At 54.2% G+C, this 24,611-nt stretch overlaps 1 protein-coding gene across 1 annotated transcript; it reads left to right on the forward strand.

Moving 5' to 3' along the window:
* Positions 1–15,550: 15,550 nt before the first annotated feature.
* Positions 15,551–22,394, forward strand: LOC116958181 (uncharacterized). Its single transcript, XM_032980679.2, has 3 exons — positions 15,551–17,156; positions 20,760–21,532; positions 22,007–22,394. Exons 2-3 carry the CDS (start codon positions 20,773–20,775, stop codon positions 22,381–22,383), a joined length of 1,137 nt encoding a protein of 378 aa, XP_032836570.2. The 5' UTR covers positions 15,551–17,156; positions 20,760–20,772; the 3' UTR covers positions 22,384–22,394.
* The last annotated feature ends 2,217 nt before the right edge of the window (positions 22,395–24,611 follow it).

Below are 24,611 nucleotides of genomic sequence, written 5' to 3' on the forward strand. Positions count from 1 at the left end.
CAAGATGACTCTATCCCAAGGGGCCACTTTAGCCAGCACCTGTGACAGGAGTTCATAGAAGGCATCTGACTCATCGGCCTTGCCTGCATCCCTCCACGGATGTTCATCTTCGGTGGGGGCATAAGTAACCATGACCACCACTCCTCGCCTCCGGTTGATGGGAAGGCGAGCCCAAAGTAGCCTGGAGCTTACAGCTTCCCACACCTCACAGTCACGCTCCCACATCCCCTTCATTCTTTTGTTCAGGAGAAGAGCCACACCCTGTTGTTTGGCAGTCTGCTGCCCCGAGTAGAGGACTGTCCACCCCTCATGGTGGCAGGAGCCAGAGCCGGTCCAGTGGACCTCCTGAATGCCACAGAGATCCAGGCGGTACCGGTCCAGCTCCCGACAGAGGAGTGGCACCCTCTCCTCCGCAGTGAGCGTTCCAACATTCCACGTGGCCATCCGTAGTGGCTTTTTGTTGTTTCTGGAGGAGCCCCGAGGGTAGATATTCAATCTCCTGGCTCCGCCAAATGGGGTTTGGCCAGGAGATATCATGGACGCCTGTCCCCCCGGGGCCTCCGGCACAAGCTTATTAATTAGATATTTTAGTCGTGGTTTAGTGCTTATTTTTTTAAGGTGGACGGGTTACCAGCCCCTCGCACCCGTCCAGAGCCCCCGTTTAGCCACTGTGGTGGCTACTAACGCCCTGAGGGGAGGAGCCAATCGGAATTGGCCCTCCCCCCACGGCACTGTCTACGACAACGTTGCCCGTCCGGTACCACGAGGAGGTAAGGGGTTGTTTTGCCAGACACCACTACCTACACCGCCACCATCTCTGGGGAGGTCTGGACCGCATACCCAAAGCAGCCATTGCAGCTGCATTAGTCACAGTCCTAAACCTTGCCCATTTACCCTCGACACCACCTACACATACACCACCTACAACACCACCTACAACACCTACATTACCACCACCTACACCACCTACACCACCACCTACACCACCTAGACCACCACCTACACCACCACCACCTACACCACCACCTCCACCACCTACACCACCTATACCACCTACACCACCACCACCACCTACACTCACGACACCACCACCTACACTCCCGACACCACCACCTACACCACCACCTACACCACCACCACCTACACTACCACCACATACACCACCTACACCACCACCTACACCACCTACAACACCACCACCTACACCACCTACACCACATACACCATCACCTACACCACCTAGACCACCACCTACACCACCACCACCTACACCACCACCTCCACCAACTATACCACCACCACCACCTACACTCCCGACACCACCACCCACGACCCTGTGGGATGTTTCATTGGTAGTGGTGGTGGAGTCACGTGATCATCAGGAGGGGTGGAAGGTCACTGGGACAGAGAGTTTCATTTCCACGACCTTCTGGGGTGTAACCTAGGCGGTGGTGGAGTCACGTGATCATCAGGAGGGGTGGAAGGTCACTGGGACAGAGAGTTTCATTTCCACGACCTTCTGGGGTGTAACCTAGGTGGTGGTGGAGTCATGTGATCATCAGGAGGGGTGGAAGGTCACTGAGACAGAGAGTTTCAGTTTCACGACCTTCTTGAGTGTAACCTAGGCGGTGGTGGAGTCACGTGATCATCAGGAGGGGTGGAAGGTCACTGGGACAGAGAGTTTCATTTCCACGACCTTCTGGGGTGTAACCTAGGTGGTGGTGGAGTCACGTGATCATCAGGAGGGGTGGAAGGTCACTGAGACAGAGAGTTTCAGTTTCACGACCTTCTTGAGTGTAACCTAGGCGGTGGTGGAGTCACGTGATCATCAGGAGGGGTGGAAGGTCACTGAGACAGAGAGTTTCAGTTTCACGACCTTCTTGAGTGTAACCTAGGCGGTGGTGGAGTCACGTGATCATCAGGAGGGGTGGAAGGTCACTGGGACAGAGAGTTTCATTTCCACGACCTTCTGGGGTGTAACCTAGGCGGTGGTGGAGTCACGTGATCATCAGGAGGGGTGGAAGGTCACTGGGACAGAGAGTTTCAGTTCCACGACCTTCTTGAGTGTAACCTAGGCGGTGGTGGAGTCACGTGATCATCAAGAGGGGTGGAAGGTCACTGGGACAGAGAGTTTCATTTCCACGACCTTCTGGGGTGTAACCTAGGCGGCGGTGGAGTCACGTGATCATCAGCGGCTGGCCGGTTAGGCCGACGCGATTGATGTGCCCAAGGGCGGATTGGTCGATGGAGAGGTTTGGCCGGGGTGGGATGAAATGAACGTGATTGTTTGACTCTCCGTTTTATCCGCCCTCCGTTCTCTTCACGTTCATTTTAGAGGGTGGGTGAGGCGGTGGAAGCGGTGGGGTGGGGGGTGTTGACATTGATCTTGTTCAACTTTGTTTAGCACGTAGTAGGGCTTCCGAGACCGATATCATCCATGACACAGGTTTGAGTTCGTGCTTTGATGGCGTGAATATTCACGTGCCGCTAAAACCCGCCGCCACCCGACACAGCCAGCGTGTATAGTGTAGTGTATAGTGTATAGTAGTGTAGTGTATAGTAGTGTAGTGTATAGTAGTGTATAGTGTAGTGTATAGTAGTGTAGTGTATAGTGTAGTGTGTAGTGTATGGTGTAGTGTATAGTGTAGTGTATAGTGTAGTGTAGTGTGTAGTGTAGTGTATAGTGTAGTGTATAGTGTAGTGTTTGGTGTAGTGTGTAGTGTAGTGTATAGTGTAGTGTATAGTGTAGTGTATAGTGTAGTGTATAGTGTAGTGTATAGTGTAGTGTATAGTGTAGTGTATAGTGTAGTGTGTAGTGTAGTGTGTAGTGTATAGTGTAGTGTATAGTGTAGTGTATAGTGTAGTGTTTGGTGTAGTGTGTAGTGTAGTGTATAGTGTATAGTGTAGTGTAGTGTATAGTGTAGTGTATAGTGTAGTGTGTAGTGTATAGTGTGGTGTATAGTGTAGTGTATAGTGTAGTGTGTAGTGTGTAGTGTATAGTGTAGTGTATAGTGTAGTGTATAGTGTAGTGCATAGTGTAGTGTATAGTAGTAGTGTATAGTGTAGTGTATAATGTAGTGTATAGTGTAGTGTATAGTAGTAGTGTATAGTGCAGTGTATAGTGTAGTGTGTAGTGTCGTGTATAGTGTAGTGTAGTGTATAGTGTAGTGTAGTGTATAGTGTAGTGTATAGTGTAGTGTATAGTGTAGTGTGTAGTGTATAGTGTAGTGTGTAGTGTAGTGTATAGTGTAGTGTATAGTGTAGTGTAGTGTATAGTGTAGTGTATAGTAGTGTAGTGTATAGTAGTGTAGTATATAGTATAGTAGTATATAGTGTTTTGTATAGTGTAGTATATAATGTAGTGTATAGTGTAGTGTATAGTATATAGTATTGTAGTATATAATGTAGTGTATAGTGTCGTATACTAACACAGCACTACACCGGTGCTGTGTTGGAGAGTAAACCGTGACAAGAAGCAGCATCATTAGGCGGCAGGCTGATTCGTTCACGTGACGAACCCCTCGGCCGATTGGCTGCGTCTGGCTCAGTCCCGGTGTGCCCCCCCCCCCCCCTTGCCCCGCGGCGATGCAGAAACGCCCCGGGAACGAGAGACTTGGAGAGGCCTAGTCGCCCGACCCACCCACCCCCCCCGAGCCGAGCCGAGCGCCCGCTACAGCGTACCCCTCGCCGCCGCTCCGTCGGTCGACGTCATGGACCAGCACGGGACGCCGTGGCCCGCCGCGGCCGCCGCGCTCCTCGGAGGCGGAGGCCCGGCGGCCCCTCGGCGGGAGCCGACGGCCCCGCGGCGGAGGAAGGCGAATAGCCGCAAGGGGAACGTCCCCGTCAGGACGGCGCCGCTCCCTCGCGCTCCGCCTGCTCCTGGTCCGCCGTCGGGAGAGCAACCCGGCGGAGGAGACGAGGAGGGGGTAGGAGGAGAGGGAGGAGGGGTAGGAGGAGGGGAAGGAGGAGAGGGAGGAGGAGGGGGAGGAGGGGGAGGAGGAGGGGGAGTAGGAGGAGGAGGTGGAGTAGGAGGTGGAGTAGGAGGTGGAGTAGGAGGTGGAGCAGGAGGTGGAGTAGGAGGTGGAGTAGGAGGAGGAGGAGGAGAGGGAGGAGGAGGAGAGGGAGGAGGTGGAGTAGGAGGAGGAGGAGGTGGAGGAGGTGGAGGAGGAGTAGGAGGAGGAGGTGGAGGAGGAGGAGTAGGAGGAGGAGGAGGTGGAGTAGGAGTAGGAGGAGGTGGAGGAGGAGGAGGTGGAGTAGGAGGAGGTGGAGGAGGAGGAGGTGGAGGCCCTCCCAGCTTCTTCGGGGCGTGGCCGGCAATTAAGCCGGAGGAGGGCCGGGACGGCTGCCTTCGGCCCGTCGCCATCAAGCAGGAGCCTGAAGACGCCTTCGGCGACGGGACGCGGTGGCCGCAGGCGGGGCCAGGCGGGGGCGGCGACGCCGGGCGGGCCGTCGACGTCAAGCTGGAGGGGGCCTCGGACGTCTGGGATGAGCGGGGACTGTCCCGCCCCGTCGAGGTGGACGTGAAGGTGGAGGACGACGAGGAGGAGGAGGAGGACGAGGAGGAGGAGGAGGAGGATGATGATGAGGAGGAGGAGGAGGAGGAGGACCAAGAGGCGTCTTCGAACTCGAGGGACAAACGGGGCCTGCCCTGTGCCGTCAAGGTGGAGTCCGTGAGCAACGAGCAGGACAATGACGACACGGACGGTGAGCCCACGGGGCCCTTAAGGCAGTGGGGGGGGGGGGGGGGGGGCCCAGGTCCCAACAGGCCTCGGACCGGCAGCAGTCCGTGGCCTGGTAGGAACTGGGCCGCACTGCAGTAAGGTGAGGGCGGTGACCCCGAGTAGCCTACATGAGTAAGCCCAGAGGCTCTAAGCCCTAGTAGCCACAATGAGTAAGCCCACAAGCTCTAACCCCTAGTAGCCTACAATGAGTAAGCCCACAAGCTCTAACCCCTAGTAGCCACAATGAGTAAGCCCACAAGCTCTAACCCCTAGTAGCCACAAGGAGTAAGCCCACAAGCTCTAACCCCCTAGTAGCCACAATGAGTTAGCCCACAAGCTCTAACCCCTAGTAGCCACAGTGAGTAAGCCCACAAGCTCTAACCCCTAGTAGCCACAATGAGTAAGCCCACAAGCTCTAACCCCTAGTAGCCACAAGGAGTAAGCCCACAAGCTCTAACCCCCTAGTAGCCACAATGAGTAAGCCCACAAGCTAACCCCTAGTAGCCACAATGGGTAAGCCCACAAGCTCTAACCCCTAGTAGCCACAATGAGTAAGCCCAGAAGCTCTAAGCCCTAGTAGCCACAAGGAGTTAGCCCACAAGCTCTAACCCCTAGTAGCCACAATGAGTAAGCCCACAAGCTAACCCCTAGTAGCCACAATGGGTAAGCCCACAAGCTAACCCCTAGTAGCCACAATGAGTAAGCCCACAAGCTAACCCCTAGTAGCCACAATGAGTTAGCCCACAAGCTGACCCCTAGTACCCACAATGAGTAAGCCCACAAGCTCTAACCCCTAGTAGCCACAGTGAGTAATCCCACGAGCTAACCCCTAGTAGCCACAATGAGTAATCCCACAAGCTCTAACCCCTAGTACCCACAATGAGTAAGCCCACAAGCTCTAACCCCTAGTAGCCACAATGAGTTAGCCCACAAGCTCTAACCCCTAGTAGCCACAATCTGTAAGCCCACAAGCTCTAACCCCTAGTAGCCACAATGAGTAAGCCCACAAGCTCTAACCCATAGTAGCCACAATGAGTTAGCCCACAAGCTCTAACCCCTAGTAGCCACAAGGAGTAAGCCCACAAGCTCTAACCCCTAGTAGCCACAATGAGTAAGCCCAGAGGCTCTAAGCCCTAGTAGCCACAAGGATTTAGCCCACAAACTCTAACCCCTAGTAGCCACAGTGAGTAAGCCCACAAGCTCTAACCCCTAGTAGCCACAATGAGTAAGCCCACAAGCTCTAACCCCTAGTAGCCACAATAAGAAAGCCCACAAGCTCTAACCCCTAGTAGCCACAATGAGTAAGCCCACAAGCTCTAACCCCTAGTAGTAGCCACGATGAGTAAGCCCACAAGCTCTAACCCCTAGTAGCCACAATGAGTAAGCCCACAAGCTCTAACCCCTAGTAGCCACAATGAGTAATCCCACAAGCTTTAACCCCTAGTAGCCACAATGAGTTAGCCCACAAGCTCTAACCCCTAGTAGCCACAATGAGTTAGCCCACAAGCTCTAACCCCTAGTAACCACAATGAGTAAGCCCACAAGCTCTAACCCCTAGTAGCCACAATGAGTAAGCCCACAAGCTGACCCCTAGTAACCACAATGAGTAAGCCCACAAGCTCTAACCCCTAGTAACCACAATGAGTAAGCCCACAAGCTAACCCCTAGTAGCCACAATAAGTAAGCCCACAAACTCTAACCCCTAGTAGCCACAATGAATTAGCCCACGAGCTGACCCCTAGTAGCCACAATGAGTAAGCCCACAAGCTCTAACCCCTAGTAGCCACAATGAGTAGCCCACAAGCTCTAACCCCTAGTAGCCACAATCTGTAAGCCCACGAGCTCTAACCCCTAGTAGCCACAATGAGTTATCCCACAAGCTGACCCCTAGTAGCCACAATGAGTTAGCCCACAAGCTAACCTCTAGTAGCCACAATGAGTAAGCCCACAAGCTCTAACCCCTAGTAGCCACAAGGAGTAAGCCCACAAGCTCTAACCCCGAGTAGCCACAATGAGTAATCCCACAAGCTCTAACCCCTAGTAGCCACAATGAGTAAGCCCACAAGCTCTAACCCCTAGTAGCCACAATGAGTAAGCCCACAAGCTCTAAACCCTAGTAGTCACAATGAGTTAGCCCACAAGCTCTAACCCCGAGTAGCCACAATGAGTAATCCCACAAGCTCTAACCCCTAGTAGCCACAATGAGTTAGCCCACAAGCTAACCCCTAGTAGCCACAATGAGTAAGCCCACAAGCTCTAACCCCGAGTAGCAACAATGAGTAATCCCACAAGCTCTAACCCCTAGTAGCCACAATGTGTAAGCCCACAAGCTCTAACCCCGAGTAGTCACAATGATTTAGCCCACAAGCTCTAACCCCGAGTAACCACAATGAGTAATCCCACAAGCTCTAACCCCTAGTATCCACAATGAGTAATCCCACAAGCTCTAACCCCTAGTAGCCACAATGAGTAAGCCCACAAGTTGACCCCTAGCAGCCACAATGAGTTAGCCCACAAGCTAACCCCTAGTAGCCACAATGAGTTAGCCCACAAGCTCTAACCCCTAGTATCCACAATGAGTAATCCCACAAGCTCTAACCCCTCGTAGCCACAATGAGTTAGCCCACAAGCTCTAACCCCTAGTAGCCACAATGAGTAAGCCCACAAGCTGACCCCTAGTAGCCACAATGAGTAAGCCCACAAGCTCTAACCCCTAGTAGCCACAATGAGTAAGCCCACAAGCTCTAACCCCTAGTAGCCACAATGAGTTATCCCACAAGCTCTAACCCCTAGTAGCCACAATGAGTTTTCCCACAAGCTAACCCCTAGTAGCCACAATGAGTCAGCCCACAAGCTCTAACCCCTAGTAGCCACAGTGAGTAATCCCACAAGCTCTAACCCCTAGTAGCCACAATGAGTAATCCCACAAGCTCTAACCCCTAGTAGCCACAATGAGTAATCCCACAAGCTCTAACCCCTAGTAGTCACAATGAGTAAGCCCACGAGCTAACCCCTAGTAGCCACGATGAGTAAGCCCACAAGCTCCAACCCCTAGTAGCCACAGTGAGTAAGCCCACAAGCTCTAACCCCTAGTAGCCACAATGAGTTAGCCCACAAGCTCTAACCCCTAGTAGCCACAATGAGTAAGCCCACAAGCTCTAACCCCTAGTAGCCACAATGAGTAATCCCACAAGCTCTAACCCCAAGTAGCCACAATGAGTAAGCCCACAAGCTCTAACCCCTAGTAGCCACAATGAGTAAGCCCACAAGCTCTAACCCCTAGTAGCCACAATGAGTTATCCCACAAGCTCTAACCCCTAGTAGCTACAATGAGTAAGCCCACAAGCTAACCCCTAGTAGCCACAATGAGTTAGCCCACAAGCTAACCCCTAGTAGTCACAATGAGTTAGCCCACAAGCTCTAAGCCCTAGTAGCCACAATGAGTTAGCCCACAAGCTCTAACCCCTAGTAGCCACAATGAGTAAGCCCACAAGCTCTAACCCCTAGTAGCCACAATGAGTAAGCCCACAAGCTCTAACTCCTAGTAGCCACAATGAGTAATCCCACAAGCTCTAACCCCTAGTAGCCACAATGAGTAAGCCCACCAGCTCTAACCCTAGTAGCCACAGTGAGTAATCCCACAAGCTCTAACCCCTAGTAGCCACAATGAGTAAGCCCACAAGCTAACCCCTAGTAGCCACAATGAGTAAGCCCACAAGCTCTAACCCCTAGTAGCCACAATGAGTAAGCCCACAAGCTAACCCCTAGTAGCCACAATGAGTTAGCCCACCAGCTCTAACCCTAGTAGCCACAGTGAGTAATCCCACAAGCTCTAACCCCTAGTAGCCACAATGAGTAATCCCACAAGCTCTAACCCCGGTGTCTCCCTCTCTCCACCCCCGTGTCTCCCCCCGTGTCTCCCACCCCACACCACCCACACTACCACCCACTCACACCACCACCCACACCACCCCTCCACACTACCACCCCACCACCACCACCCACCCCCCCACACTACCACCACCACCCACCCCACCACCACCCACTCACACCACCACCCACACCACCACCACCCACCCCCCCACACTACCACCCACACCACCCCACAACCACCACCCCACCACCACCACCACCACCCACCCCCAGCAGGCGAGGTCCACATCGAGGTCCGTCGTGTCCCTTGCCCTCTCTGCTCCCGCCAGTTCCTCTGCCACTCGGTGCTCCAGAACCACCTCCGCGCTAGGCACTCTCCCCGCGTGCGGAGGGCGCCCGCCGCCGCCCTCGCCGCCGACGACGGCAACAACGGCAACAACGGCGTCGCCGCCGCCAAGCGCCACCTGTGCCCGCTCTGCCCGTACGGCTCCAACTTCAAGGCGAGCGTGAGGATCCACCACCGCACCCACACGGGCGAGAGGCCCTTCGCCTGCGGCTCGTGCGGGGCCGCGTTCGCGCAGGCGGGCCACCTGAGGCGGCACCAGCGCACGCACGCGAGGCCCAAGCCCTTCGTGTGCCCGGCGTGCGGCCGCGGGTACTCCAGGGCCGGGGGGCTCAGGCGACATCAGGTCGTGCACGGGTCGGGGGCGTGAGAGGAGTGGGGGCGGGCGGGAGGAGAGGGGGCAGGAGGGGGAGGGGAGAGGCAGGGGGTGCAATAGGAGTGTTGTACAACGGGCGGTGAAGGTTGTTCGGAGATGTTGGACTCCCCCCACCCCCGCCCCGCCCGCCCCGCCCGGTCTGCAGGAAGTCGTGAGTTCCATCTCTGTGGGTCTCTGTGAGTGTCTGTGTGGGTCTGTGTGGGTCTCTGTGGGTGTCTGTGGGTGTCTGTGGGTCTCTATGAGTATGGGTCTCTGTGGGTCTCTCTATAGGTGTCTATGGGTCTCTGTGGGTCTCTGTGGGTCTCTGTGGGTCTCTATGAGTATGGGTCTCTGTGGGTCTCTGTGGGTCTCTGTGAGTATGGGTCTCTGTGGGTCTCTCTATGGGTCTCTGTGGGTCTCTGTGGGTCTCTGTGAGTATGGGTCTCTGTGGGTCTCTGTGGGTCTCTGTGGGTCTGTATGAGTATGGGTCTCTGTGGGTCTCTGTGGGTCTCTGTGGGTCTCTATGGGTCTGTATGAGTATGGGTCTCTATGGGTCTCTGTGGGTCTCTATGAGTATGGGTCTCTGAGTATGGGTCTCTATGAGTCTCTGTGGGTCTCTGTGGGTCTCTATGGGTCTGTATGAGTATGGGTCTCTATGGGTCTCTGTGGGTCTCTATGAGTATGGGTCTCTGAGTATGGGTCTCTATGAGTCTCTGTGGGTCTCTGTGGGTCTCTATGAGTATGGGTCTCTGTGGGTCTGTGTGGGTCTCTATGAGTATGGGTCTCTGTGGGTCTCTATGGGTCTCTATGAGTATGGGTCTCTGTGGGTCTCTCTGGGTCTCTATGAGTATGGGTCTCTATGAGTATGGGTCTCTGTGGGTCTCTATGGGTCTCTGTGGGTCTCTATGAGTATGGGTCTCTGTGGGTCTCTCTGGGTCTCTATGAGTATGGGTCTCTGTGGCTCTCTCCATGGGTGTCTATGGGTCTCTCCGTGCTTAGAGTATTTATCTGCTCCTATAAATCTCCACGTAACGGTGGTGGTGGCGGCCGCGGCGGCGGTGCCGATATCGACCGCGTTCATCATTCGCGATGCCCCAGCCCTCTTGTCTGATGGAATATCTTCACCGAAACTCGACCCGAAGCTTTCGCGACCGCGGGCATTTGTCCGTGGCTTTCACTCGGCAAAGGTCCGCGCGGGAATTTCGCCGAACTGAACCGAAGGGGGGTCGGAGCTGCCACCGGGTTGGTTTGTGTTCCATGTGACCTGCTCACAGTAAAAGCTCGTTCCAGTTTGAACGTGGTTTTAATTGAATTGTGCCCGGCGCTTGCTTCCTTGCTTCCTTGCTTGCGTGCTTGCCGCCAAGTTTCAAGTTTGACTGAAGGCTTCGGGCGGCTGCAGGAATTCAAACTATTTGGGTCCTCCGTAAAAGCATTACGGAAGATAGAAAACCAATCGTACGGGTAAAGTAAAAATGAGAACCGCTAGTAAAATATGAGTCGCACGTTTTTTTTTTATATTAAACTAGATTCGTTCACGAGGCTATCCACATATTAAAACACATAGACAATTTCAACCGAGAGTATGGATTCTGGGCTTAGCAATCATTGGAAGGATTCGATAAACCATTTCGGGTCTCAATTGATTGTTCACGCTTACGGTGGCTTTCAGACAGCAGACATTAATGTTTCGTCTCCCCTTCTACGTGGTGACTTTACCGAAAGAACCAAGAATGTGAACATAGATGGACTCGTCCATCTAAACAAACTGTCAAATCGCTCTCTCCGTGGCGCTAACGTTTAAAAATTAAAAATAAACACGAACCGCCACTTCTTTCAAATGTTTCTTGCCGTTGGTTGTCACGCCTGATGATGGCTGCTTGTGTTACAGTCAAAACGTCGTGAGAATTTTATTGTTTTATATATACTTTATTATTTTATTGGTTCCCTTCTCCGTGGTGGTTTTCACGCCTGATGATGGCTGCTTGTGTTACAGTCGAAACGTCGTGAGGATTTTATTGTTTTATATTTTCTTTATTATTTTATTGTTTCCCTTCTCCATGGTGGTTTTCACACCTGATGATGGCTGCTTGTGTTGCTGCAGTCGAAACGTCGTGATTTATTTTATTGTTTTATATTTTTATTATTTTATTGTTTCCCTTCTACATGGTGGTTTTCACGCCTGATGATGGCTGCTTGTGTTACAGTCAAAACGTCGTGATTTATTTTATTGTTTTGTATTTTTATTATTTTACTGTTTCCCTTCTACGTGGTGGTTGTCACGCCTAATGATGGCTGCTTGTATTACAGTCAAAACGTCGTGAGAATTTTATTGTTTTATATTTTATTTATTATTTTATTGTTTCCCTTCTCCGTGGTGGTTGTCACACCTGATGATGATTGCTTGTGTTGCTGCAGTCTAAACGTCGTGATTTATTTTATTGTTTTATATTTTTATTATTTTATTGTTTCCCTTCTACGTGGTGGTTTTCACGCCTGATGATGGCTGCTTGTGTTGCTGCAGTCAAAACGTCGTGAGAATTTTATTGTTTTATATTTTATTATTTTATTGTTTCCCTTCTACGTGGTGGTTTTCACACCTGATGATGATTGCTTCTTGTGTTGCGGTCGAAACGTCGTGAGAATTTTATTGATTTATATTTTATTATTTTATTGTTTCCCTTATACGTGGTGGTTGTCACACCTGATGATGGCTGCTTGTGTTGCAGTCGAAACGTCGTGATTTATTTTATTGTTTTATGTTTTATTTATTATTTTATTGGTTCCCTTCTCCGTGGTGGTTTTCACACCTGATGATGGCTGCTTGTGTTGCTGCAGTCGAAACGTCGTGATTTATTTTATTGTTTTATATTTTTATTATTTTACTGTTGCCCTTCTCCGTGGTGGTTTTCACACCTGATGATGGCTGCTTGTGTTGCTGCAGTCTAAACGTCGTGATTTATTTTATTGTTTTATATTTTTATTATTTTATTGTTTCCCTTCTCTGTGGTGGTTGTCACACCTGATGATGATTGCTGCTTGTGTTGCTGCAGTCGAAACTCTCGTAAGAATTGTATTGTTTTATATATATGTACTTTATTACTTTATTGTTTCCCTTCTAACGTGGTGGTGACTTTACCCAAAGAACCAACGGACGTGAATCGCTGCGGTCGCGACGGCTTTCAATCGAAATTGAAGCCACCAACCAACCGGCAGTTAGAAAAATTTAAAACAAAAAGCCCGTGGCGGCGTTTCGATGGCGGCACGGGGCAGCCGTAGTCAGGTTCAGAAATGATCAGCGCCTGGTGAGACCGCCACCACCCCCGCCACCTCCACCACCCCCACCACCACCACCGTCACCGCCTCTCCCCGTTCACCTGCGACCCACCGCTAAGCCAGGCCCCTCGTGGCACGACGACGACAACAACAACGGCCGCACTGACCTCCTCGCGAATGCGCCGCTGATGTGCCCCCCCCTCTCGCCGGCGATGCGTTCCCCCACGCTTCGCCCGACGGTTCGAATCTACCCGGGTCGGTGCGGGGTCAGCGGGACCCTCCCTGCTCGCTCTCCTTAACGGATATCTCCCCACCCCCCCCACCACCACCACCGCGCCTCTCTCCACCCCGTACGCAACGATCCGCTCTCGAGGCGTAGGGGAGGTGTAGAGGAGGTGTAGGAGAGGTGTAGGGGAGGTGTAGGAGAGGCGTAGGGGAGGTGTGGGAGGCGTAGGGGAGGCGTAGGAGGTGTAGGAGAGGCGTAGGAGAGGCGTAGGGGAGGCGTAGGAAGTGTAGGAGAGGCGTAGGAGGTGTGGGAGGCGTAGGAGAGGTGTAGGAGAGGTGTAGGAGAGGCGTAGGGGAGGCGTAGGAGGTGTAGGAGAGGCGTAGGAGAGGTGTAGGAGAGGCGTAGGAGAGGTGTAGGAGAGGTGTAGGAGAGGCGTAGGAGAGGCGTAGGAGGTGTAGGAGAGGTGTAGGAGAGGCGTAGGAGGTGTAGGAGAGGCGTAGGGGAGGCATAGGAGGTGTAGGAGAGGCGTAGGGGAGGCGTGGGAGGTGTAGGAGAGGCGTAGGGGAGGCGTGGGAGGTGTAGGAGAGGCGTAGGAGAGGCGTGGGAGGCGTAGGGGAGGCGTAGGGGAGGTGTGGGAGGCGTAGGGGAGGCGTAGGAGAGGCGTAGGGGAGGTGTGGGAGGCGTAGGGGAGGCGTAGGAGGTGTAGGAGGTGTAGGAGGTGTAGGAGAGGCGTAGGAGGTCGCGGAGGGGCGAGGCCGCCGCGTGGCTCTGCCCCGGGGACCCCCCCCCCCTCGCTACTCCGCCCCCCACCCGCTGACCCCGCGTCGTCGAGTGTGGATGCTTCCCACCGGCGGTGACCACGTGACCGCCACTCGGCTCACTGTTGCCGTGGTTGCGCTCCAGCCTCGGGTGGAGGTCGCCCAAGTCCCCGGCCGCAGGAAGCCGTGAAGCTTCGTTACCGCTAGGGGGGGCTTCTGGGGAGGGAGCTGCCGCTGCTGGTGGTGGTGGTGAGAGGACGGCTCACACGGAGCGACCTGGGAACACTGGAGCGGGGGTGGTGGGGGAGGGGCTCCTGAGACAGGGGGGGGGGACGATAATACATTGATGGGGTTTCTTTTTTTTATTGATTGAAAGAAATGTTTGCCTCGGCAGTGTGTGGGTGGGTGAGTGAGTGGGTGGGTGGGTGAGTGTGTGTGTGGGTGGGTGTGTGTGTGGGTGAGTGTGTGGGTGGGTGGGTGTGTGTGGGTGAGTGTGTGAGTGGGTGAGTGTGTGGGTGAGTGAGTGGGTGGATGGGTGTGTGAGTGGGTGGGTGGGTGTGTGGGTGTGTGTGTGTGGGTGGGTGTGTGGGTGTGTGGGTGGGTGTGTGGGTGTGTGGGTGGGTGTGGGTGGGTGAGTGTGTGGGTGAGTGTGTGGGTGGGTGAGTGTGTGTGTGTGGGTGAGTGTGTGTGTGTGGGTGAGTGTGTGTGTGGGTGAATGTGTGTGTGGGTGGGTGTGTGGGTGAATGTGTGTGTGGGTGGGTGTGTGGGTGATTGTGTGGGTGGGTGAGTGTGTGGGTAGGTGTGTTAATTAGGAATTTGTAATCACAAATCCCTATTTAACTCCATTAAAAAAGTAACCTGCAGCGCCACGCCTATTACCATCATTACGGGGAAAAAACGGTGATCCAATCTCCGACCCCCAGGAACAGGTTTGCAGATTTGCTGAGCATTTCTGTGAGGTCCTGGGGGAGGGAAAATCCCTCAGCCAGGAAAAGATCGTGGCACAAAGTGGGGATGGCCCTGCTGAGGCTGCGGTGCCTCAAATATTGGAAGAAGTCACCCCCTGTGAGTGGCTGGCTGAGGTGCCATCTGTTGAGGAAGTACTGAAGGCGATCCGGAGTCTGAGACCAGGAAAGGCAGCAGGCAGAGATGATCTCCCAAGCGAAATGCTGAGGGTGGCGTTTGTGCACAGACTGCCCTATATGACATCATAACAACAGTCTGGACCACTGGACGGGTTCCGCAGGATTGGAAGGATGCCCTGGTGGTCCCCCTTTTTAAGAAGGGGGACCGCACAGACTGTAACAACTACAGGGGCATCTCACTCCTCAGTGTGCCGGGAAGGGTCCTGGTAAGGATTATTCAACATCGCCTTGCCAGGCACGCTAAGGAGAGGCTTGCGGAGCCCCAATGCGGTTTCAGGAAAGGGCGGTCCTGCACAGATGCCATATTTTCTGTCCGTCTGCTACAGCAGAGGTATAGGAAATTCCAACAAGACCTACATCTCTGCTTTATTGACCTGGTCAAGGCCTATGATACCATCAGTAGGCCTGGGCTCTGGGTTGTTCTTCGTGCTTTTTGAGTACCTGACCCTCTGCTCACGATCATTAAGGACCTTCATGATGGTGAGCGGGCCCGGGTAAAAGTACGTGACCGGGAGTCGGAGCCATTCCCTGTACACCTTGGGGTGCGACAGGGATGTCCTCTGGCTCCCACATTATTTAACATCTGTTTTGACCACGTAGTTCGTGAAGCCTTCAATAGCTGTACCGGGGGAATCTCCATTTGGTACAGATATAATGGGAGGCTGATCGATGCCCGGGTGCGGGCAAGGGATAGCTCCCTATTGCTCAACCACGTTATGTATGCCGATGATTTGGTAATAGCTGCTCATTCAGAGGAGGAGTTGGAGACGCTGCTGCTGAGACTGGAGCGTGCCACTAAGAGGTGGGGCCTTACCATCAGCCCCACCAAAACTAAGCACCTGCCTGGGTATTTTGTACCATCGGACACTCCACCCCCACAACTCCCAATCGGTGATGGGGCAGTTGTGGAGAGAGTGGAGAGTTTCCCATACCTGGGCAGTGTGCTTATGACCGGCTCCAGTTTAACAGCAGAGGTCTCAATCCGAATCAGTCGAGCGGCAATATCTTTTCATTGGTTGCGTAACGCTGTGTGGAAGCTACCTGGTCTGTCACCCCGCACTAAGCTTCAGGTCTTCTCGGCCATGGTCATTCCCTCCCTTCTCTACGCTTGCGACAAGTGGACCCCCCTAATGGAACATCTTCACCGGTTAGAAACATTTAGGCTGGCCTGCCTACGATCCATCCTGGGTTGAACCAGGCTGGATTGCGTGAGGAGCTCACAAATCCTCGAAAGATCTGGGCAAGGTCCTATCGGTGAGCTCCTCCGGCAGGCAAGGCTGTGATGGCTGGGTCATGTAGCCCGCATGCCCAGCCACCGCATGCCGAAACAGCTTTTGTTCGGCCAGATCGAGGGGGCTAAGCGGGCGCGGCACGGGCTAGAGAAGAGATGGAGTGACGTGGTACAGGAGGACGTGGAGCTGAGTGGACTTGCCGATAACCGGTACCAGCGGTGTCAAGATCGGCCTCTGTGGAGGAGGCTCGTGAAGGACGCTACTGGGCAGTTGGAGGCAGTCGCCCTCCAACAACAACGGAGGGCGGAGGAGCGACGCTCAGAACAACGAGCGGAGCGCCGGGTGGCTAAAGCACAGCAGGTTGGCACAGTAGGGGGCACAGGTGGTGCATCAGCCAGTCATCTCAGTCAGTCGACCCGTGGCACCTGCTGGGTCTGCCCCGTGACCTCCTGCCAGCGGGCGTTCGACACTTCACGTGGCCTCAAGGTGCACATAGCCTGGCACAAGCGTCGTGGTGACGTCACCGCCACTTAGTGGCGGTTGTTGTAGTGCGAGTGTTGTGTAGTTGTGTAGTTTGTTGTGTAGGTTGTTGTGTAGTTTGTTGTTGTGTAGTTTGTTGTTGTGTAGTTGACGTCACTACGCACCCTCCCCGCGGTGACGTCACGCGCTCGCCATCACGTCCACACTCTTCCCCTCCGGTGACGTCACTACACACCCTCCTACCCCGTGACGTCATTACGACGCACCCTCCATCGGTGATGTTACCACGCACAATCTCACCTCGTTTCTGACGTCTCCACACACCCTCCCACTCCCGTCGGTGACGTCATCACGCACCTCCCACCCCGTCGGTGACGTCACCACGCACCTCCCAACCCGTCGGTGACGTCACCACGCGCCCTCCCACCCCGTCGGTGACGTCATCACGCACCTCTCACTCCGTCGATCATGTCACCACGCACCCTCCCACCCTGTCGGTGACGTCACCACGCAGCCTCCCACCCTGTCGGTGACGTCACCACGCACTCTCCCTCCCCGTCGGCGACGTCCGCACGCACTCTCCCTCCCCGTCGGCGACGTCATCACGCACCCTCCAGCCCCCGTCGTAGACGTCACCACGCAACCTTCCAACCCGTCGGTGACGTCACCACACACACTCCCAACACGTCGTTGACGTCACCACGCACCCTCCCACCCGTGGGTGACGTCACACGGCGGCCCGTGTTCGCGGTGAGTGGCGCTGCAGATCGCTCCTCAACATCACCAACAACATCAACATCATCCTCATCAATATCATCATCATCACTACCATCATCATCAACATCATCACCATCCTCATCAATATCATCATCAACATCACAATCATCACCATCATCACCAACAACATCAACATCATCATCACTACCATCATCATCAACATCATCACCATCCTCATCAATATCATCATCATCACCAACATCAACATCACCATCATCACCAACAACATCAACATCATCATCACTACCATCATCATCAACATCACCAACAACACCAACACCATCATCATCATCACCACCATCATCACCAACACCAACATCACCATCATCACCAACATCATCACTACCATCATCACCATCCTCATCAACAACATCACCATCACCATCATCCTCATCAACATCACCAACATCCTCATCAACATCACCATCATCATCGCCATCAACATCACCATCATCACCAACAACATCAACATCATCACCAACATAATCACTACCATCATCACCATCCTCATTAACATCACCAACAACACCAACACCATTATCATCATCACCACCATCATCACCATCCTCATCAACATCCTCATCAACAACATCACCATCATCAACATCCTCATCAACAACATCACCATCATCAACATCCTCATCAACAACATCACTACCATCACCAACATCTACATCACCATCATCACTACCACTACCATCATCACCATCTCTACCATCACCATCATCATCACCATCACTACCATCATCACCACTACCATCACTACCATGATCAACAACACCATCAACATCACTACCATCATCACCATCACTACCATCACCGTCACTACCATCATCACCACTACCATCATCACCACTACCATCATCACCACTACCAACAACATCACTACCATCATCACCACTACCATCACTACCATCATCACCATCACTACCATCATCACCATCACTACCATCACTATCATCATCATCACCATCATCAACATCACTACCATCATCACCATCACTACCATGATCAACATCACTACCATCATCACCACTACCATCACTACTATCATCACCATCATCAACACCACCATCACCATCACTACCATCATCACCACTACCATCATCAACATCACCATCATTACCATCACTACCATCATCACCACTACCATGATCAACATCACCATCATCAACATCACTACCATCATCACCACTACCATCACTACCACCATCACCATGGCCACCATCACCATCATCAACATCACCACCATCACCATCATCACTACCATCAACATCATCATCAACATCACCACCATCACCATTACTACCATCAATATCACCATCAACATCATCAACATCACCACCATCAGACGGACAGAAAATATGGCATCTGTGCAGGACCGCCCTTTCCTGAAACCGCATTGGGGCTCCGCAAGCCTCTCCTCAGCGTGCCTGGCAAGGCGATGTTGAATAATCCTTGCCAGGACCTTTCCCGGCACACTGAGGAGTGAGATGCCCCTGTAGTTGTTACAGTCTGTGCGGTCCCCCTTCTTAAAGAGGGGGACCACCAGGGCATCCTTCCAATCCTGCGGAACCCGTCCAGTGGTCCAGACTGTTGTTATGACGTCATATAGGGCAGTCTGTGCACAAACGCCACCCTTCCTCAGCATTTCGCTTGGGAGATCATCTCTACCCGCTGCCTTTCCTGGTCTCAGACTCCGGATCGCCTTCAGTACTTCCTCAACAGATGGCACCTCAGCCAGCCACTCACAGGGGGTGACTTCTTCCAATATTTGAGGCACCGCAGCCTCAGCAGGGTCATCCTCACTGCAAACCTGTTCCTGGGGGTCGGAGATTGGATCACCGTTTTTTCCCCTAATGATGGTAATAGGTGTGGCTGCAGATTACTTTTTTGATGGAGTTAAATAGAGATTTGTGATCACGGGCCACTGAGGCAGACTCCATCTCTTCAGCAACCCGCGACCACCACCCATCCTTGCAGCGCCTCACGGCTCTCCGAACCTCCGAGCGAAGGCTGCGGTAAGCTTCCTCATTCTCTGACGTGGGATTCTGTAGCCGATGACAGTGGACCTGTCGCTTTTTCTCAACTATCCGGAACACCTCCTCTGTCAGCCAGGGTCTCTGGGGAGGTCTGGACCGCGTACCCAAAGCAGCCATTGCAGCTGCATGAGTCACAGTCCTAAACCTCTCCCATTTACCCTCGACATCAGAAGTCGGGGACGATGCCAACCCCAGCCGCAATTGATGATGAAATTCTCGCTTGCAACTTTCATCAGATAACTGAGACCAGGCCACCTTAGGGTGGAATGGGGTCCCGGGTGTACACCCACCACCGGAGCAGAAGAATGGCAGGCGCATCTTACAGATGACTAGTCGATGGTCAGATCAGCTCCACGGTAGGTCCTGGTGTCAAGGACATGGGCCCGCATCCGCTGGTCCGTCACTATGTAGTCCAGCAGATGTTCTTGCTTGGACCCGGCATGCATCCATGATGTTGTGTGGATGCGCCGATGCCGGAACAGCGTGTTGGTAATTACAAGCCCATGGGCTGCACAAAAATCTAGCAGCCTCCTGCCGTTGTGATTGAGCTGATCTGGCCCATGCCCTCCAATCACTCCAGACCAGGTGCCAGCATCATGACCAACTCGGGCATTGAAGTCACCCAACAAGATGATTCTATCCCGAGGGGCCACTTTAGCCAGCACCTGTGACAGGAGGTCATAGAAGGCATCTGACTCGTCGGCTTTGCCTGCATCCCTCCACGGATGTTCGTCTTCGGTGGGGGCATAAGTAACCACGATCACCACTCCTCGCCTCCGGTTGATGGGAAGGCGAGCCCAAAGTAGCCTGGGGCTTACAGCTTCCCACACCTCACCGCCATGCTCCCACACCCCCTTCCTTCTTTTGTTCATAAGAAGAGCCACACCCTGTTGTTTGGCAGTCTGCTGCCCTGAGTAGAGGACTGTCCACCCCTCATGGTGACAGGAGTCAGAACCGGTCCACCGGACCTCCTGAATGCCACAGAGATCCAAGCGGTACCGGTCCAGCTCCCGACAGAGGAGTGGCAGCCTCTCCTCCGTAGTGAGCATTCAAACATTTCACATGGCCACACGAAGTGGCTTTTCGTTGTTTCTGGAGGAGCCCCGAGGGTAGATATTCAATCTCCTGGCTCCGCCAATTAGGGTTTGGCCAGGAGACGTCATAGACGCCTGTCCCCCCAGGGCCTCCGGCACAAGCTTATTAGTTACATATTTCAGTCGTGGTTTAGTGGTAATTAATTGAAGGTGGAGTGGTTACCAGCCCCGCGCACCCATCCAGAGCTCCCGTTTAACCCCTGTGGTGGACACAGACGCCATGAGGGGAGGAGCCAATCGGAATTGGCCCTCCCCCCACAGCACTGTCCACGACAGAGTTGCCCGTCCGGCACCGCGAGGAGGTAAGGGGTTGTTTTTGCCGGACTACCAACATCACCACCACCATCACCACCATCACCACCACCATCACCACCATCACCACCATCGCCACCACCACCACGGCGGTCTAGGCCGCGTTGACTGTCTCGGTGTCTCGGCAGTCTGGGTGTCCGCATGGAGCCCCTGGGGAGTGGCGTGGAGCTCCGTGGGAGTGGCGTGGAGCTCCGTGGGAGTGGCGTGGAGCCCCTGGGGAGTGGCGTGGAGCCACGGGGGAGTGGCGTGGAGCCACGGGGGAGTGGCGTGGAGCTCCGTGGGAGTGGCGTGGAGGCGCCAGGGGTCATCCGGGGCAAGCAGCCGCCCACCATCGGCCTCCCATCGAGATTTCGGCGACAGCAACAACATCAACAACATCAACAACAGCATCAACAACATCAACAACATCAACAACATCAACAACAACAACCTCCCTGTGGGCTTGCGGAGACGCTCAGCTTTGAGACGTGGCCCGGCGTGAAGGTGGAGGAGGTGGACGATGCGTGGAGTTCACCACCACCACCACAACAACCACCACCATCACCACCACCACCACCACCGTTCACGCTGTTGGCCGTCAAGACGGAACCGCAGGACGTCCTGAGCTGCAACGCGATGCCCGTGGGAGGTCTTCACTGCAGAGGTGGACGTGGGGGTGGAGGAGGTGGTGGACGTGGGGGTGGAGGAGGAGGTGGACGAGGTGGTGGACGTGGAGTAATTGGGGGTGTAGGAGGAGGTGGTGGTGGACGTGGGGGTGTAGGAGGAGAGGTTTCCCATCCGAGGGTGGACTCCGACGTGGACGCAGAAGAGGTGGACGAGGAGGTGGACAAGGAGGTGGACAAGGAGGTGGACAAGGTGGACAAGGAGGTGGAAAAGGTGAAGATGGAGGTCAACTTACCGGGTGAGCTGCAGGTGTATAGTGTAGTGTATAGTGTTGTATAGTGTAGTAGTGTGTAATAGTGTAGTGTATAGTGTATCATGTGTAGTGTAGTGTATAGTAGTGTAGTGTATAGTGTAGTGTATAGTGTAGTAGTGTAGTGTATAGTAGTGTAGTGTATAGTAGTGTAGTGTATAGTAGTGTAGTGTATAGTAGTGTAGTGTATAGTGTAGTGTATAGTAGTGTAGTGTATAGTGTAGTGTATAGTAGTGTAGTGTATAGTGTAGTGTATAGTGTAGTGTATAGTGTATAGTATAGTGTAGTGTATAGTATAGTGTATAGTAGTATAGTAGTGTAGTGTATAGTGTATAGTAGTGTATAGTGTAGTGTATAGTGTAGTGTATCCACCAGCACGCCTCTCCCCCCACCCCCCCCACCCCCCCACCCCCCACCCACCCCACCCCCCCCTCTCCCCCACCCCCCACCTCCCCCGCACAGCCGACGCCTACGTCCAGGTCCGCGCCGTTCCCTGCCCGCACTGCCACCGCCGCTTCCTCTGCCGCAGCGTCCTCCTCAACCACGTGCGGCGCAGCCACCGCACGCAGCCCGGCTCGGCGCCTCGGCACCGCTGCGACCTCTGCCCCTACGGCACCGACCGTGGGCCCGACATGCGCGACCACGCCCGCACGCACACGGGGGAGCGCCCCTTCGCCTGCGGGGTCTGCGGCCGCGCGTTCGCCCACCCGCGGAACCTTCCGGCGCACGTCCGCACGCACACGGGGGAGCGCCCCTTCGCCTGCGGGGTCTGCGGCCGCGCGTTCGCCCAGCTGGGCACCCTGAGGCGGCACGAGGGGAAGCACGGGCCGGGGAAGTAGCGGTGGTGGGGGGGGGGTTTTGAGGAGGGTGGGGCGGGGTGGGGCAGCGGGGGGGGGGATGGTGTAGTGGTGGTGGTGTAGTGGTGGTGTAGTGGTGTGTGGGGGTGTAGTGGGTGTGTAGTGGTGTGGTGGTGGTGTAGTGGTGTGTGGGGGTGTAGTGATGGTGTAGTGGGTGTGTAGTGGTGTGTGGGGGTGTAGTGGTGGTGTAGTGGTTGTGTAGTGGTGTGTGGTGGTGTAGTGGTGTGTGGGGGTGTGTGGGGGTGTAGTGCTGGTGTAGTGGGGGTGTAGTGGTGGTGTAGTGGTGTGTGGGGGTGTGTGGGGGTGTAGTGCTGGTGTAGTGGGGGTGTAGTGGTGGTGTAGTGGTGTGTGGTGGTGTAGTGGGTGTGGTGGTGGTGTAGTGGGTGTGTAGTGGGTGTGGAGGTGTAGTGGGTGTGGTGTGTAGTGGGTGTGGTGTGTAGTGGGTGTGGTGTGTAGTGGGTGTGGTGTAGTGGTGGTGTAGTGCTGTGTGGGGGTGTAGTGGTGTGTGGGGGTGTAGTGATGGTGGAGTGGTGGTGTAGTGGTGTGTGGGAATGTGGTGGTGTGGTGGTGGTGGTGGTGTAGTGGTGTGTGGGAGTGTGTGCGGGATAGAGTCATCTTGTTGGGTGACTTCAATGACCGAGTTGGTCATGATGCTGGCACCTGGTCTGGAGTGATTGGAGGGCATGGGCCAGATCAGCTCAATCACAACGGTAGGAGGCTGCTAGATTTTTGTGCAGCCCATGGGCTTGTAATTACCAACACGCTGTTCCGGCATCGGCGCATCCACACAACATCGTGGATGCATGCCGGGTCCAAGCAAGAACATCTGCTGGACTACATAGTGACGGACCAGTGGATGCGAGCGCATGTCCTTGACACCAGGACCTACCGTGGAGCTGATCTGCCCTCTGACCATCGACTAGTCATCTGTAAGATGCACCTGCCATTCTTCCACTCCGGTGGTGGGTGTACACCCAGGACCCCATTCCAACCTAAGGTGGCCTGGTCTCAGTTATCTGATGAAAGTTGCAAGCGAGAATTGCATCATCGCTTGCGGCTGGGGTTGGCATCGTCCCCCGCTCCTCCTAATGTCGAGGGTAAATGGGCGAGGTTTAGTACTGTGGCTTAATGCAGCTGCAATGGCTGCTTTGGGTAGGCGGTCCAGACAGAGGAGGTGTTCAGGCTGGCTGAGAAAAAGCGACAGGCCCACTCTCATCGTCTACAGCATCCCATAGAGAATGAGGAGGCTTACCGCAGCCTTCGCTCAGAGGTTTGGAGAGCCGTGAGGCGCTGCAAGGATGGGTGGTGGTCACGGGTTGCTGAGGAGATGGAGTCTGCCTCAGTGGCCCGTGATCACAAATCTCTATTTAACTCCATCAAAAAAGTAACCTGCAGCGCCACACCTATTACCATCATTAGGGGAAAAAACGGTTATCTAATCTCTGACCCCCAGGAACAGGTTTGCAGATTTGCTGAGCATTTCTGAGGTCTTTTGGGAGGGGAAATCCCTCGGCCTAGAAAACATCGTGGGACAAAGCGGGGATGACCCTGCTGAGGCTGCGGTACCTCAAATATTGGAAGACGTCACCCCCTGTGAGTGGCTGGCTGAGTTGCCATCTGTTGAGGAAGTACTGAAGGCGATCCGGAGTCTGAGGGAGGGTGGCGTTTGTGCACAGACTGCCCTACATGACATAACAACAGTCTGGACCACTGGATGGGTTCTGCAGGATTGGAAGGATGCCCTGGTGGTCCCCCTCTATAAGGGGGACCGCACAAACTGTAACAACTACAGGGGCATCTCACTCCTCAGTGTGCCGGGAAAGGTCCTGGCAAGGATTATTCAGCATCGCCTTGCCAGGCACGCTGAGGAGAGGCTTGCGGAGCCCCAATGTGGTTTCAGGAAAGGGCGGTCCTGCACAGATGCCATTTTCTATCCGTCTGCTACAGCAGAGGGTTAGGGAATTCCAGCAAGACCTACATCTCTACTTTATTGACCTGGTCAAGGCCTATGATACCATCAGTAGGCCTGGGCTCTGGGTTGTTCTTCGTGCTTTCGGAGTCCCTTACCCGCTGCTCACGATCATTAAGGACCTTCATGATGGTGAGCGGGCCAGGGTAAAACTACGTGGCCGGGAGTCAGAGCCATTCCCTGTACACCTTGGGGTGCGACAGGGATGTCCTCTGGATCCTACATTATTTAACATCTATTT

The sequence above is a fragment of the Petromyzon marinus genome, chromosome 73 (genome assembly GCF_048934315.1).
Source record: "Petromyzon marinus isolate PM22_M1 ecotype Great Lakes invasive population chromosome 73, UKy_Petmar_22M1.pri1.0, whole genome shotgun sequence".
In the NCBI taxonomy this organism is placed as follows: domain Eukaryota; kingdom Metazoa; phylum Chordata; class Hyperoartia; order Petromyzontiformes; family Petromyzontidae; genus Petromyzon; species Petromyzon marinus.

What these genes read in the sequence shown, in the direction of transcription:
- LOC116958181 (XM_032980679.2), top strand. Translation starts at nt 20,773, where the DNA reads ATGGAGCCCCTGGGGAGTGGCGTGGAGCTCCGTGGGAGTGGCGTGGAG. An exon ending in GATGGAGGTCAACTTACCGG is followed by an intron (nt 21,533 to 22,006) that starts GTGAGCTGCAGG and finishes TCCCCCGCACAG; the next exon opens with CCGACGCCTACGTCCAGGTC.